Source organism: Bos mutus, chromosome 15, assembly GCF_027580195.1.
Source record: "Bos mutus isolate GX-2022 chromosome 15, NWIPB_WYAK_1.1, whole genome shotgun sequence".
In the NCBI taxonomy this organism is placed as follows: domain Eukaryota; kingdom Metazoa; phylum Chordata; class Mammalia; order Artiodactyla; family Bovidae; genus Bos; species Bos mutus.
Window position 1 is genome coordinate 1,565,641 of NC_091631.1, and position 13,801 is coordinate 1,579,441.

At 58.7% G+C, this 13,801-nt stretch overlaps 1 protein-coding gene across 1 annotated transcript in view; it reads right to left on the reverse strand.

Annotated features, from left to right (window-relative positions):
• The window catches only part of DTX4 (deltex E3 ubiquitin ligase 4), a 43,246-nt gene extending 31,226 nt beyond the window's left edge, over positions 1 to 12,020 (reverse strand). The window contains 3 exon segments of the mRNA XM_070383273.1: positions 2,500 to 2,806; positions 2,809 to 3,207; positions 11,560 to 12,020. Of these exon segments, the coding sequence (XP_070239374.1) occupies positions 2,500 to 2,806; positions 2,809 to 3,207; positions 11,560 to 11,770 (917 nt within the window). The 5' untranslated portion in view covers positions 11,771 to 12,020.
• Positions 12,021 to 13,801: the final 1,781 nt, after the last annotated feature.

Here is a 13,801-nt window from a genome sequence, read left to right on the forward strand (position 1 = left end):
AGTGAAAGTGAAGTCACTCAGTCGTGTCAGACTCTTAGCAACCCCATGGACTGCAGCCTACCAGCCTCCTCCGTCCATGGGATTTTCCCGGCAAGAGTACTGGAGTGGGGTGCCATTGCCTGGCTTTTGCCTAGGGCACCAGAAATGAAGTGGTGGAGTCAGATTAGATCTGACTTCAGCAACCACAGAGGGCCTAGCTCAGATAGTTCATAGTAATAATAATAGCAGCCTCTGACCAAATTCTCATCACGTGCCCAGCATTATGGTAAATCCCACTGAAAACCTCCTATAATCCCCATGGCAAATCCTATAAGCAAGGAACCGTTCCTACCCCATTTTGCAGATGAATAAACTGAAGACGGATGGTGCACAGCTTGCTCCGAGTTACTCAGCCAGAAACCTGGGTCCCAGCGCAGGTGGTGAAGCTTCTAGAGGGTGAGCTCTTACCTCCACATGAGCGTCCCTCTCCCACGGTGGCAGGCACCAGGAACTCCTGCGAGAGGCCCCAGGAGGCTGCCTTTCGCCAGCGTGGAGACAGGACCAGCGGCATTGCGCCGGGACCCGTCCCTCTGCCAGACTTTCCTGCAGGCCCAGAGGAAGTCATAGGAAAAGCCCCCGCACCTGACCGGCATCTGACCATTTATAACTTGCCTTTAAATACAATGAGGAGCTGGGCTTTAGCCAAGAGAGCACCGATCGGATGCGGAGACGAAGACCTGGGCCCCAGCCCCGACTCTGTAACACGTGGAGTGTGCAGCTCTCCCTGCGTCTGACGCTTGGAATGGGTCCTTGCTGGCAAGTGCATCTGGGCAGATGTTAAGGAGCGCCCTCTCCTCGTTGAGGGTTACATGCTGACTCGGGGTGGGGGGCAGGGCAAGCCTGCTACCCCCAGTCCACACAGGCGGGAACGTGGATGTGCAGACAGTCTAGGGCTCCCCCAGCGGCAGAGGCAGGGGTAAGCTGGGCCACCTCCCAGTCCTCAGCATCCTCTCATCTTCTCTCCGCCCAGGGCCGAGCCCCCCGGTGCAGACACACTCTTCCTGGCAGCTCGATCTTCGCAAGCTGGTGTCCACCCTAACTCTAAGGCTTCCTGAATATCTGTGGCTAGGGGTGTCCGCCAAGTCAGGCTCCTCCAGAGAAGGGAAGGCTGGCAGGTACAAGAGGCCCAATTCACATGAAATCCATGGCCAGCAGCCAAAGGCGGTGGGTACCATGTGGACCTGGGTCTCTCTGATTTTATGACCAGGAAGACTAAGAAGCTTGATAGAACACGGGAATAACAGAAGGGACAACTCCCCCAAGTTGTCACAAGGAATGACTGACCTCGGGCACGGAAAATGTCTGGCACATATAAGTGGAAGTGTGTGAAAGTGAAGTTGCTCAGTCGAGTCCGACTGCTCACGACCCCATGGACTGTAGCCCAGCAGGCTCCTCTGTCCGTGGAATTCTCCAGGTAAGAATACTGGAGTGGGTTGCCATGCCCTCCTCCAGGGGATCTTCCCAACTCAGGGATCAAACCTGAGGCTCCAGCATGGCAGGCGGATTCTTCACCATCTGAGCAACCAGGGAAACCCCATGGTAAGCATTTACTAAACAGGGGCTGTTATTCCAGTCTGGAGTCCCTGGAGGCGGAGTAACTCACACGGGACACCTGTGCGTGCGGTGTGCGATTGCCAGGGAAGCAGCGTGGCAGAGTTGGAAGAACTCCCTAAAGTTTGAGTCCCCGTCTCTGCTGATAACCAGATATGTACCCTGGAGCGAGTGAGCCTTTCGGGTCTTCCAAGGTAAAATGGGACCAAAAACCGTGCTTTGTAGACTTGCAAGGATTAAGTAAAGCGATAAGGCCTGCAAACTAGAAGTAGGGGGAGCCCACGAATGATGTCTGCTCTTCCTTGGCAGGCATAGTCCTCACCGCAACCCTAACACCATGGCTGGGATTTACAGATGAGCAAGTCAGGATTCTACGATATTAGGGAACCGGCTTCTATCACAGGGCTGCTGTTGCTGCTGCTGCTAAGTCGCTTCAGTTGTGTCCGACTCTGTGCGACCCCATAGACGGCAGCCCACCCAGCTCCCCTGTCCCTGGGATTCTCCAGGCAAGAGTGCTGGAGTGGGTTGCCGTTTCCTTCTCCAAAGCACGCACGCATGCTAAGTCGCTTCCATCGTATCCGACTCTGTGCGACCCCATAGACAGCAGCCCAGCAGGCTCCTCCGTCCACGGGATCCTCTAGGCAAGAACACGACTGGGTTGCCGTTTCCTGCTCTTGGTAAGAGGCAACGTCTCCTTCAGAATTCAGACCTGCCGGGACCCCAAAGACCAAAAGGCTCCCCTCCGCACCACACCACTGCGGGCCTTTCCCCTGCAGCCAGGGGGTCTGGAGAAGCCATGGAGGAGCTTAAGCCAGAGCAGCCCCTGGGTCCTCTCTGACTCAGGCGATCCTCAGGTCTGAGGCCCGGGGCTCCGGACGCGCTCAGGGGTGTCACCGCAGAAGCACTTACCCAGAGGCGATCAGCACCCGGGACTGGGCGAGGGCCAGTCGCTGCAGGCTGGTCCGATTCAAGGTCGCCAGGGCCACCCGGCCGGCCTTGCCGTTGGCCCCCGGCGGGCTGGCGGGACAGGCCGCGGGGGCTGCCCCTGCCGCCGCGCTGGAGGCTTGTCTCCGGATCGCCTGCGACGACGGGGCCGGCTTCCCGGGGCCCCGGCCTGCGCCCGCGCTGTCCGGCGGCGTGGCCCCGGGGCCCGGGCGGCCCTTGAGGGCCGCGGGCGGGCGGCGCTCCTGCGGGCGGCGGGGGCCGGCGGCGCCGCGGCCTTGACGCTCCTCACCAGGACGCACTGCGGGCAGGAGCAGGGCGGCGCGCGCGGCCCCGCGGCGGCGGCGGCCCCGGGGGCGGCCGGCCAGGACGCGGCGCGGCCCGCGGCGCCCGTGACCAGCGGGTAGACCAGGTCCAGGCGGCGGCGCACGCGGCGCTGGCGCTGCGTCTGCCGGTTGATCTGGCCCATGGTGCCGAAGTCAATGACGTAGCCGAAGCCGATGGGGCTCAGGTCGATCCAGGGCCTCTGCTTCTCGAAGGCGTGTTGGATGGTGATGCCCACGTCCATGTCGTAGGGCGTCCAGGAGCCGTGGTCGTTCTCCCACTCCCACACCACGCCCTTTCCGGGCGCCGAGGCGGGGTCGTAGTAGTTGCGCCGGACGGGCCGGAGGGTCCCTGCCGGAGAGGGACGGAGGAGGCGGTCAGCGGCACCCAGGGCTGGAACCCACGGGTGCTACCTTAAGAGGCTCGCGGTAAGCGAGTCTACGTGGCCGGCCCTTGGCTGCCTTGGCTTTGAAGGAGGCTCCTTCCTGCCGTTTTAAGGTCTGCCGTGAACGGGGAGGGTTCAGGGGTGCAGGCTGGGGTGGAAGGCAGGGTGGGAAGCTGATGAGCTGCAAGGGAAGGATGCGGGTGACGCTGCAGGGTACCCCAAAGAGCACTGCCTGGTTTGGAGTTCGGAGACTCTACTTTAGTTTGCAGCCACATTTGTTTGCTTAATATAACAGCCCACAACCTCCTTTTCTCCCCCAGGAGGAATAAGATAATAGCTCCTTTGCAAAGTTTTTGCCATAATTAAATGTTGCTCTCTCACTCAACATGTATGTATTTGTGCCAAGTCTGGGATTTCTCAAGCGCCCTGTCCTTTGCACTAAGGCATATCACCTTTGACACATAGTAGGTGCTCTTAAATAATCTCTCTTCTTCCGTGACTCTCTGAAGGCCTAAGCCCCCGAGGGCTAAGAGGAAAAGAACACAGGTCAGGGAACCCTAGAGAACGTAGGAAGACTCTGTCCCCACCCAGGATGCCCGCCCAGGTGGTGATGGAGCTGGCTGTCTGGACTTTTATGGGTGTGGTAAAAAAATAAAAGATCAGGGTGGAAGAACTCTCTCATATTTCCCAGCATTAAATCTTATATCAACAACAGTAATAGCGATCCTAAGAATAACTTTCTATTTATCTAACATCTTTTATTCAAGAGGCTCAACCTTCCTAAAGATAGGGTTGTGGCTGTTTAGTTGCCGTTTAGTCAAAAGTTGTGTCTGACTCTTTGCAACCTCATGGACTATAGCCCACCAGGCTCCTTTGTCCATGGGATTTTCCAGGCAAGAATACTGGAATGGGTTGCCATTTCCTTCTCCAGGAGATCTTCCCAAGCCAAGGACTGAAACTGAGTCTCTTACATCTCCTGCATTGGCAGGCGGATTCTTTACCTGCTGACCCCCCAGGAAAGCCAAAGGCAGGGTGAAAGTGAAGGTGCTACTTGCTCAGCCCTGTCTGACTCTTTGTAGCCCACTAGGCTCCTCTGTCCATGGAATTCTCCTGGCAAGAATACTGGAGTGGGTTGCCGTTGGCTTCTCCAGGGGATCTCCCCACCCCCGGAATTGAACCCAGGTTCCTGCATTGCAGGAGGATTTTTACCATCTGAGCCACCAGGGTAGTCTCATTTAAACTGCCCAATGAGACAAAGTGAAGTACAGGTCAAGAATTTGAATCCAGATGTGTGAGTAAAGATCATGTTGTTCAACCTTAGATAACTCTGCCTGCTTCCTGAATAATAATAAAAAAGAGTTCCTGTAATTATAAAACAAAGATAGGACAGTCTCAATCTGGATCATCTCAGGGTGGGTGGGTAGGGTGGCAAGGGCAGGGAAGAGATCTGGGTTATTGCAGGGGAACAGTTAGAGCAGAGATGAACCTTCAGGAATGGTGGGGAAAACTAAGCCTGTAACTGTTGCCTCTTTCTCCTCCACCTCCCGGAACCCTGATGCAGACCCAGGTCCACCCCAGGCTCATTTCATGGGTATTAAGCTCAAGGCTGAGGACGCCTGGCTCGGGGCAGGAGGGGGAGACTGGGAGAGCTCCTAGGATGCTGGAATCTCTGCATCTGTCAGCTTAGGCTCCATCAGAGCGGTGGGAAAAGGCTCCCCTCCGCTGGCCCCTGACCCATCCCCTCCTCCAAGCCAGAAGGAGATACCAAGACCGGGGACAGAATCCCATTCAAAGGGGGAAGAAAAGGAACAATGACTATTGAGGCCTTTGCCAGGTCGTCACCCGCCCTCCCGCCCTGTCTCCAAGCCCCTTAATGACCCAGAACATCAATATGCAGAGGCTGGAGGGAGAGACAGAACAAGCCCCTTATTCAGGCCCGGGAGCTCTGCTGGGGGACGTCGAGGGCGCGGGAGAGGAGGGAGAAGGGGCACCCAGGAGGCCCCCGTTAGCCCCCCGGTTTCCCCCTAAGGAGCCAGCTCGCTGGGGGACAAAGTCGCGGCCTTCGGATCCAACGGCGGAGCTTCCGGGCGCATCAGCCGCTTGGTCCAGCCTCGCTCCCCCACCTGTTTGCTCCCTCGCCAGTGCTCCCTGACTCCCCCACGCCTCCTAGTCACCAGGGCAGGCCTCTGGGGACGCCCTCCTTTGCTGTTTTCATCTGCCGAAATGTTCCTTATCGTTCCTGTGCCATTTGTCACTCGTTTCTGGACGTGCCTTCCTGGTCCGGGCGCCACCCTCAAGGAGCCTGGGGAGACGGCGCCTTCGATCTGCTGGGTACCAGCATCCCGGCCTTTTTCACAGCAGAGCACCTTGCCCTCCAGCACCTAATGCAGCGCGGGCGGTAACGCGGGCCCTACAGACGCGCCGCGGTGCGCAGAAGACGCACCTCTGGGGACGCTGGCATCTGATTCCGGATCCCGTGTTGCTGAGTGTGTATCAGCGGCCGTGAGGAAGGCCGATTCAGGCTCTCCTTGAGCGCCTGGAGTCTAAAACCAGGCAAGGAAGTTACGAGACAGAGGCTGCCCGAGAAGGCTGCCAGCAGGGCTGTGTTAACAGTAAACCACACGCCCTGGGAGCTCCGGTCCCGGGCACGACTTCCTCGAGGTCTAGACCTAGAGCCGCCCCTCCGTGGCCTCCGCACACCCTGATATTCTCTGCCCGCACTTCCGCCTCCGGCCTCCGGCACCCTCTTAGGTGCCCATCCTTCAGATCTCAGTTCATTTTCTCAAGGAAGCCTCTCTGGGCCGTCCAACTGGCTCAAATTCCTGCCCCTATTATTATTATTTTTTACACACGATCTGGAGGTGCAGTCACACATTTCTTTGTGTGACTCATTTGATGAACGTCACTCTAACCCATGGGACTCCCGGTCTCACAGGGTGGGCATCCAGGAGCTTGCTCACGGCTGTGGCCCCCATGCCTGGCATGTTCTAGGAGCTCAGTACCTATCCATGGAACACATGAGGTAGTAACCACTTGGAGAACATTTCAAGAAGCGGAGAGCATGACAAAGAGCCTAGGGCCCGGGGGAGAGGGGGAATCTCAGGAGGTGACAAGGCTGAAGGAGGGCAGCTCAGGAGAAGCAGGCTGCTGTAGGTGGAGGGGGGTCCCAGGGGACGCCTGAATAAAAGGCTTGCTTGTCGGCAGGCATAGAGGAAAATATGGGCAGAGAACAGGATAAACCTGGAAAGGCGTGTGAGAGCCAGGGTACAGGTGGTTGGAAACGCTGGGCTGTGAGGGCTTGTATTTACAGGTCTCGAGGAACCACTGAGGTTTGTGACACAGAGAAGTGACGGCACAAGTGCGTCTGTGCCAACTCGATTCAGTGGAGTCTGACTCTTTGCCACCCTGCGGACCGTGTGAGGTTCTCCAGGCAAGAATATTGGAGTGGGTTGCCATGCCCTCCTCCAGGGGATCTTCCAGACCCAGGGACTGAATCTGTGTCTCCTGTGTCTCCTGCATGGGCAGGGGGGTTCTTTACCGCTGAGCCCCTGGGGAAGCACAGTGACACCAGAGCTGCTCTGTTTATTGAGTACTGTGTGGGGGTGGGGCGGTGAGGGGATGGAGGTGGGAGAGGGTGCTGGGAGCAGAAATGAAAAGCAGGTGACAGATCACAGACCCCACAGATGGGCGCTGGGCAGGGCGTGAGCCTGAGTAGCTGAATGCTTTCTAAGTGATCCAGGGCCACCGGCTTCTGAGTCTCCTGGGGAACAGACGAGTCACCGAGGGTCGGCCTGGCCGGGGGCCGGGCCCAGAAACCTGCACGTGAGCCCCTGCCGTGTTCATCGTGACTGCTCAGCTTTCAAGTCCCACATGTCCATATAGATGAGACGTGCAAACACAAAGCTGAAACGCGTCAAAGACTCCTGAGGCTTCGATCACGGGCAAGCCGTAAGATGGTGATGCCATTCACCAAGCAGAGAGCTGTCACAAGGAGAGCTGGCTTTTGGAGGGAAAGATGCTGCGTTCAGTTCAGCCCTGGAGGGCGAGGGTGGACCTCGGCACCAAAGCTGGGGGACAAGAGGGATGGTGGGGTTGCATTCTCTGAAGATTTTCAGAGACTGCTCCATCAGGAATGGGCAGGTCCTGGACCTGTCTGTAGTCCTGGATCTGTCTATAGACCCTGAACTAGATAATCGGAGGAAATCCACTGGGTCCCAAGGTACAGTGACTGAAGGACAGGGATAAAGGATTACACAGACTAAGCAGGAAAAAAGAGAAAGAGAGAAATAAAAGGTTTCCCTGGCAACTCACACACCGAGACCCCAAAGCACCACCCAAGTTGTTGGCTCCTGGGAAATGAGAGACAACATCTCCCAGGGCATTTCATCCACGTCTCTGCGGCCCTGTGCTCAGGACGTCCCAGGCTTCTCTGACCAGTGGCCCTCATCCGCACTCGAACATTCCATGAGGGTGGAGACTTGGATGGTTTGCTGTTGCAACATCCCCCGGGCCTGGGACGGGGCCCGCGTGAAGTAGGTGGTCTGCAAGTGTTCCCCAGATGAGGCAGGGCACGCGCACTTGATCGGGAACCTCAGCTTTGTCGTGCACTTGCTGTAAAACTTTGGGCAACTTCATCTTTTCCAACTTGTTTCCTTTACTATGAAACCAGAACAGCAGGTTCTTCATAAGAGGACCATGGAGAATGGAACCAGGTACTACATGCGGGGTGCCTGCTGCCTGCCCCACGCCGCAGTACCCTGTGGTCATGACGCTTGCCCCCAGCACTCCTGTGCTCACACACGGTGGGGAATATCGCGGGGGAGCGGGCCTAAAAATCAGCTCCTACCAAACCCTTGATTCATGCTCCATCTGACCTTTCTCACTGTGTTAAAGACATAAAAGAGACCGACGTTGCCTGGAAAACTGAGCTGGAAGGAACCCTCCGTCACACCCTGTTACTTCTCATCAGCATCTTCAGTGGTGCTGGCTCCAGACTCAACCACCTGCTGACCTGCATGATGGGAGGCAGGGAGCCAGAAGGAACCTTAAGGCTGCCCTTCATTCTATGGATGAGAATGACGCTTAAGCAGTCAAGGGACTCAGTGGTAATGATCGGGTCCGCTGAAACATGCAGGGGACAGTGCTGGAAGATACAGGGGATGAAGTTCCAGCCGCTGCCCTACAACAGGTCAGCCCAGTCAAGGCGAACGGTCAGGGGCAGAGAGGACCCAGCCAAGGCTTTGGGAAGCAGGCAAGACTCCTTCACCTCCACCTCCCTGTCTCTTTCCTCCTTCTCCCTTCGCCTCAAGGAAAAGTGACACTGAATGCAAATAAGCTCAGAGTCTGGGAGGAGAGGGGCCCAGGGCAAACAGAGGCGGGCGAGGTGTCTGCGACCCCCCAGCCATCTCCCTGGAGACAGACTGGATGAGGCTGGAGCTGGGGGACTGGAGACGAGGACTTACTTGGCAGCAAGGCAGGCAGCTTCTGAAAAAAACAAAGCTCCCATGTCAGGAAACGTCCCCACAGAGTAGAGGCAACAACAAAAAAAAAATGAAAAAAGAAAGAGAGGAATCGCCTCTGGGCAAGGGGCTTCCAGCTCCCCTTTGTTTATGGAGATGTTTCTGGTTCCCAGCTTCAAACTGTGGCTTGGAGATGGTGGGTGCTTTAATTAGTCATCGCTAGGGCTTGGCCAAGGTTGCCGGGGAGCCAGTGGGTTCCAGTCCCTACCCTGTCACAGCTTCATCCATGAGCTATATGGAGAGGAATTGTGTGTCTGTTGGCGGAGAAGACAGAAGAGGGGGGTTGCAGACACCCCAAGATGCTATTCTGCTTTGGCAAGCTCCCCGACAGACCCAGGACTCCCAGGAATCCAGCCCAGGGCCTTCTGCACCGGGTCTGGCACGGAGGATGGGTTGGCCAACTGACCCTTAGCATGAGTGGGTGAAACCAACAGTCTCTAAAAGGAAGAGAACAGTGGAACAAGTACCCCAAGGCAGTTAGAAAAAGGCTCCAGGGCCAGCTCAGGTCTAACCTGTGGGGCGCCCCAGCCTCCAGGGTCCCTGTGCACCCCCAGGCAGTGGTCAGCTGGTTCTCAGCAAAGAGTGGTCAGACCTGGGGAGGAGGGTCTGTCCTTCCACTGGGTCTCCTCCAGACTTCACTTCTAAACAAAGGATCCGTACCAGGCCCACCGCAGACATCCCTGAACACTGAGTAAGCTTTCCTCCTTTCCAAATGTGGGACCAGGCCTGGGACCTTTATGTTGCTAAGGTGTCCCTCCACCTGCAGCTGAGATTTAATCTGAAATGGGACAGCTCATAGGCCTCCCTGGTGGCTCAGCGGTAAGGAACCAGCTGGCCCATCCAGGAGACACAAGTTTGATCCCTGGGTCAGGAAGATCCCCTGGAGGAGGGCAGGGCAACCCACTCCAGTATTCTTGCCTGGAAAATCCCACGGACAGAGGAGCCTGGTGGACTACAGTCCATGGGTTGCAAAAGAGTCAGACACGACTTAGCGGCTCAACAATGACGACTGAACAGCTAACACCTGTCCGTGAATTCTGAGCAGGACTGGAGTTCCCTGTCGGGAGGTGTCTTGACCGTCATCCTCCCTCTGGACCCACCAAAAGGGATAGACCTTTCCAACCGCTACCCCAAATCCACAGTTAACTTCTCCCTATCCCCCCAGGCCACACAATCCTCTGTCCCAGTCTCCCTTCTCCCCTCTGTCCCAGTCTCCACACTCTCCTCTGTCCCAGCCTCCCCACTGTCCTCTGCCCCAGTCTCCCCACTTCCCTCTGCCCCAGTCTCCCCACTGTCCTCTGCCCCAGTCTCCCCACTTCCCTCTTTAGCCCCTCCTCCCCCAGTCTCTCTCAGATCCACCTTTCCCCCTCTCTCACCAAGGCTGAAGCCCCCCAGATGCTAACACTTCTGGAATCCTTTCCCCAGAAGGCTTCCCTCAATAGGCGAGTGTCTGCAAAGTCCTTGGCAGCGAGCTTGTTGGGAGTCATGGCTACAGATGAAGACAGGGGGTGGAAAGACACCCCTTTCCCATGACCATCCTAATTAGCGCTCAGGACGTGGGGGCTTTCCAAGACTGGCGGACATGCCCTGCTCGGGCAGCTGTTGTCCGGCCCTCTGGGACTCTCCAGTCCCCTCTCCAGCCCCTCCTCCCCCACACCTGCCTTTCCGGGGGCTCCTCAGTCAGGGAGGCCTGGGGGGCTGCAGTCCATGGGGTGGCAAAGAGTGGGACACGACTGAGCGGCTGAACTGAACTAAGCAGTCACACTCGTGGGGAAAGCCCAGCCAGAATTCCAGAAACACCCCCCAGAAACACCACCTCCCTGAAGAGGCTGTTCAGGGATAGATGCGTACTAGACCAGCTGAGCTCGGCCCGGGGGCCTCGCAAAGAGGCAGGTCTCCCCAGCTTCCCCGCCCTCACGCCAAGGACCGGGCACCCTGATCGCCATCCTCACTCGGGCTGGGAAGCCGGGTTGGTAGTGGCCACAGCCGCGACTTACTTCTCACCAGTAGATGGGAGTTCAGTGTGTCCCCCATCGGGGACCTTTGTGGGAGGAAGCTGGGGACAGTTTCCTTGCAGGAATGCGCAGCCCCGGCCGCCTCCGCCCCCAGGGATAAACACGCTCGGCTTCCCCGCCGGCATTCCGTAGCGGCGGCCCTCCCTGTCCTCTGTCCATCTGCGCGGGCCTGTTGCTTCCACCCTCGGAGCGCCCGATCAGAGGCGCTCACCGCCCCGCGGCCGCCAGGGCGTGCCCGGCGCTGACAGCCCCCCAAGTCCATCGGTCTCTCCGGGGAGGCCTTCGCAGGCTCGACTACAGCGCCGGCCTCCCAGGAATCTCCACCCTCCCCCGCGCCCGGTGCCCACCCCCAGGACGGGGCCGGGGGGACGGCATGCCCCCGGGAAGGGCAAAGGCAGCGACGTGGGCAGCCGGGGGTGCGGGTGGCAGGCCCCAGGGTGCCCGACCGACGAAGGCTCAGCCCACGTGATGCTGGCGAAGGCGGGCAGGTAGACTTGCCCACCGGCCGATATGCTGCCGCGGCCCCTCTGTTCCTACTAGAGTGGACTTGGGGTACCGAGCGTTTAAAGGGGGGGAAGACCGTTGAAGGGCTTTCTTAGGGGCGAGGGTAAAAGTCGGCCGGCCTAACCAGACCTGCACGGACGTTTATTGCAGCAGGTATCATAAGACGCTCGCAGGGCGGGGGCGCACTGTGCCCCCTCCTCGGCAGCTTATGGGGGACCCAGAGGTCCGGAGGGGCCCCCGGCGGAGGAGGGTGCGCGCGGGGCGGGGACGGCCGGCTCACCCGTGTCCTGGCGAAACTGGTTCATGGAGTGCAGGTCGATGATGTAGGGCGCGAGCCGGCGGTCCACCTGGCCCAGCACCACGCTGCCGCCGGCGCGCGGGCCGGCGCGCACCGCCGCCTCGATGTGGTGGCTCACGGCGGGGCTGTAGGGCCGCCAGCGCCCGTGCTCGTTCAGCCATTCCCAGACCACCACGGCCGAGGCCAGGAGCATGGCGCGCCCGACCGCCCGCGGGCCCCGGCCCCGCACCCGGCGCCCCCGGCCGCCTCAGCCCCCGGCCGCGGGCCGCGCCGCCGCCGCGCGTCCGCTGGGGCCCCGAGAGCCCAGCCGCCGGGCTCGGATCGCGCGCCCCACGGGGTCGCGGGGCCTCATGCACACGGGCGCGCGGCCGGGGCTCCAGCCCTTGCACCGGGCGCCGGCGGGATCGGGCGGGCGGCGGCGCTCGGGGCGGCTGGCCGGGCCCTCCTCCCCGCCCCGCGGCCCCCGCCGCCCCCCCGGCCCGCCCGCCGCGCGGGCCGAGAGCTCCCCCTCCCTGCGGCTTCGCGCCGCCGCCTCGGGAAGGAGCCGCCCCTCCCGAACCCCGCGCCCGGGCAAACCCGCGCCTGCGAGGGGCTCCACGGTCCCGAGACGCGAAGGAGCGACACCCCCACCCCCGACCAGGACACGGCCCGGGACCGCCGCTGTCAGCATCCTCAACTTGGCAGGCTCTCTCCCCAAAAGGGAATTTTTTTCTTTCTTTCTTTCTTTTTTTTTTTTTAAGTGCAGTGTGATCGCTGTCCGCACCGCGAGCTCCGGGACCCGCAGCGCCTGGCACACTCACGGTCTGCACGCTCTCGCCGCGGGGGCCGTATTCCCGCATCTTCGCCAGCATCCTGCGCTGTCCGTCAAGGACGCGGGGCCACGCCCCCGGGCCCGGCCGCGGCCCGGAGCCCCCGCCCCCTGCCGGCCGAGCGCGCTCCTGCCCGCCCGGCCGCCCGCCCCGGTGTTCCTGCCTGGAGGACCCCGGGGACAGACGAGCCTGCGGCCTACAGTCCACACAGTCGGATACGACTGAGCGACTCAGCACGTACCAGCCTCGCTGCTGAGACCCCCTGCAAAGGCGTGCAGAAATTGGAGAGATGATGGATTAACACTGTCGGTGTAGAGGGCAAATGTGGGTTTTCTGGCCTGCTTAGACTACCTTGGGCTTCCCTGGTGGCTCAGATGGTAAAAAATCCACCTGCAGTGTGGGAGCCCTGGGTTCAATCCCTGGGTTGGAAAGATCCCCTGGTAGAGGGAAAGGCTACCCACTCCAGTTTTCTGGCCTGGAGAAGTCCATAGACTGTATAGTCCATGGGGTCGCACAGAGTAAGACACGACTGAGCGACTTTCACTTTCACTTTAGACTACCTTACTGAAATAAAGAAGGCATGTGTTAAATGGATTTATTTTGCAGAATTTCTGTGACGCAAATAATGAGACACTAGGTAGGCAATGGCAACCCACTGCAGTACTCTCGCCTGGAAAATCCCAGGGACGGGGGAGCCTGGTGGGCTGCAGTCCATGGGGTCACTAAGAGTCAGACAGGACTGAGCGACTTCACTTTCACTTTTCACTTTCATGCATTGGAGAAGGAAATGGCAACCCACTCCAGTGTTCTTGCCTGGAGAATCCCAGGACGGGGAGCCTGGTGGGCTGCCATCTATGGGGTCGCACAGAGTCGGACACGACTGAAGCGACTTAGCAGCAGCAGCAGCAGCAGCAGGTCTTCCCTGGTGGCTCAGATGGTAAAGAATCTGCCTGCAAAGCAGGACTACTGGGTTCAGTCCCTGGGTGGGGAAAATCTACTGGAGGAGGGAATGGCAACTCACTCTAGTCTTCTTGCCTGGAGAATTCCATGGATAGAGGAGGCTGGCGGGCTTCAGTCCATGGGGTTGCAGAGAATGGGACCCTTCTCAGGACAGATAAAAGTTAGACTTGGTTGTTTGGTCATCAACAGTCAACGTGGAAAATAGTCTAAAATGGATATGTTCTGACTAAAAGATTAGCTTGACATCAGGATTACATATTAATCCTTCCAGAAAGCACAAAACTTGTTTTGCTAAAGCTGCAACCACATAAAACAGTGCATTTATATGATCAAGATCCAGGATAGGATCTGGAGAAATAAAAGTAGTTTCTGTATTAAGAGTGGGGATTAAGAAACTTTCTGAAATAATCGTTTTCTGCCAAAACATCATATGATCTCTTTTGTTTTGGAAGATC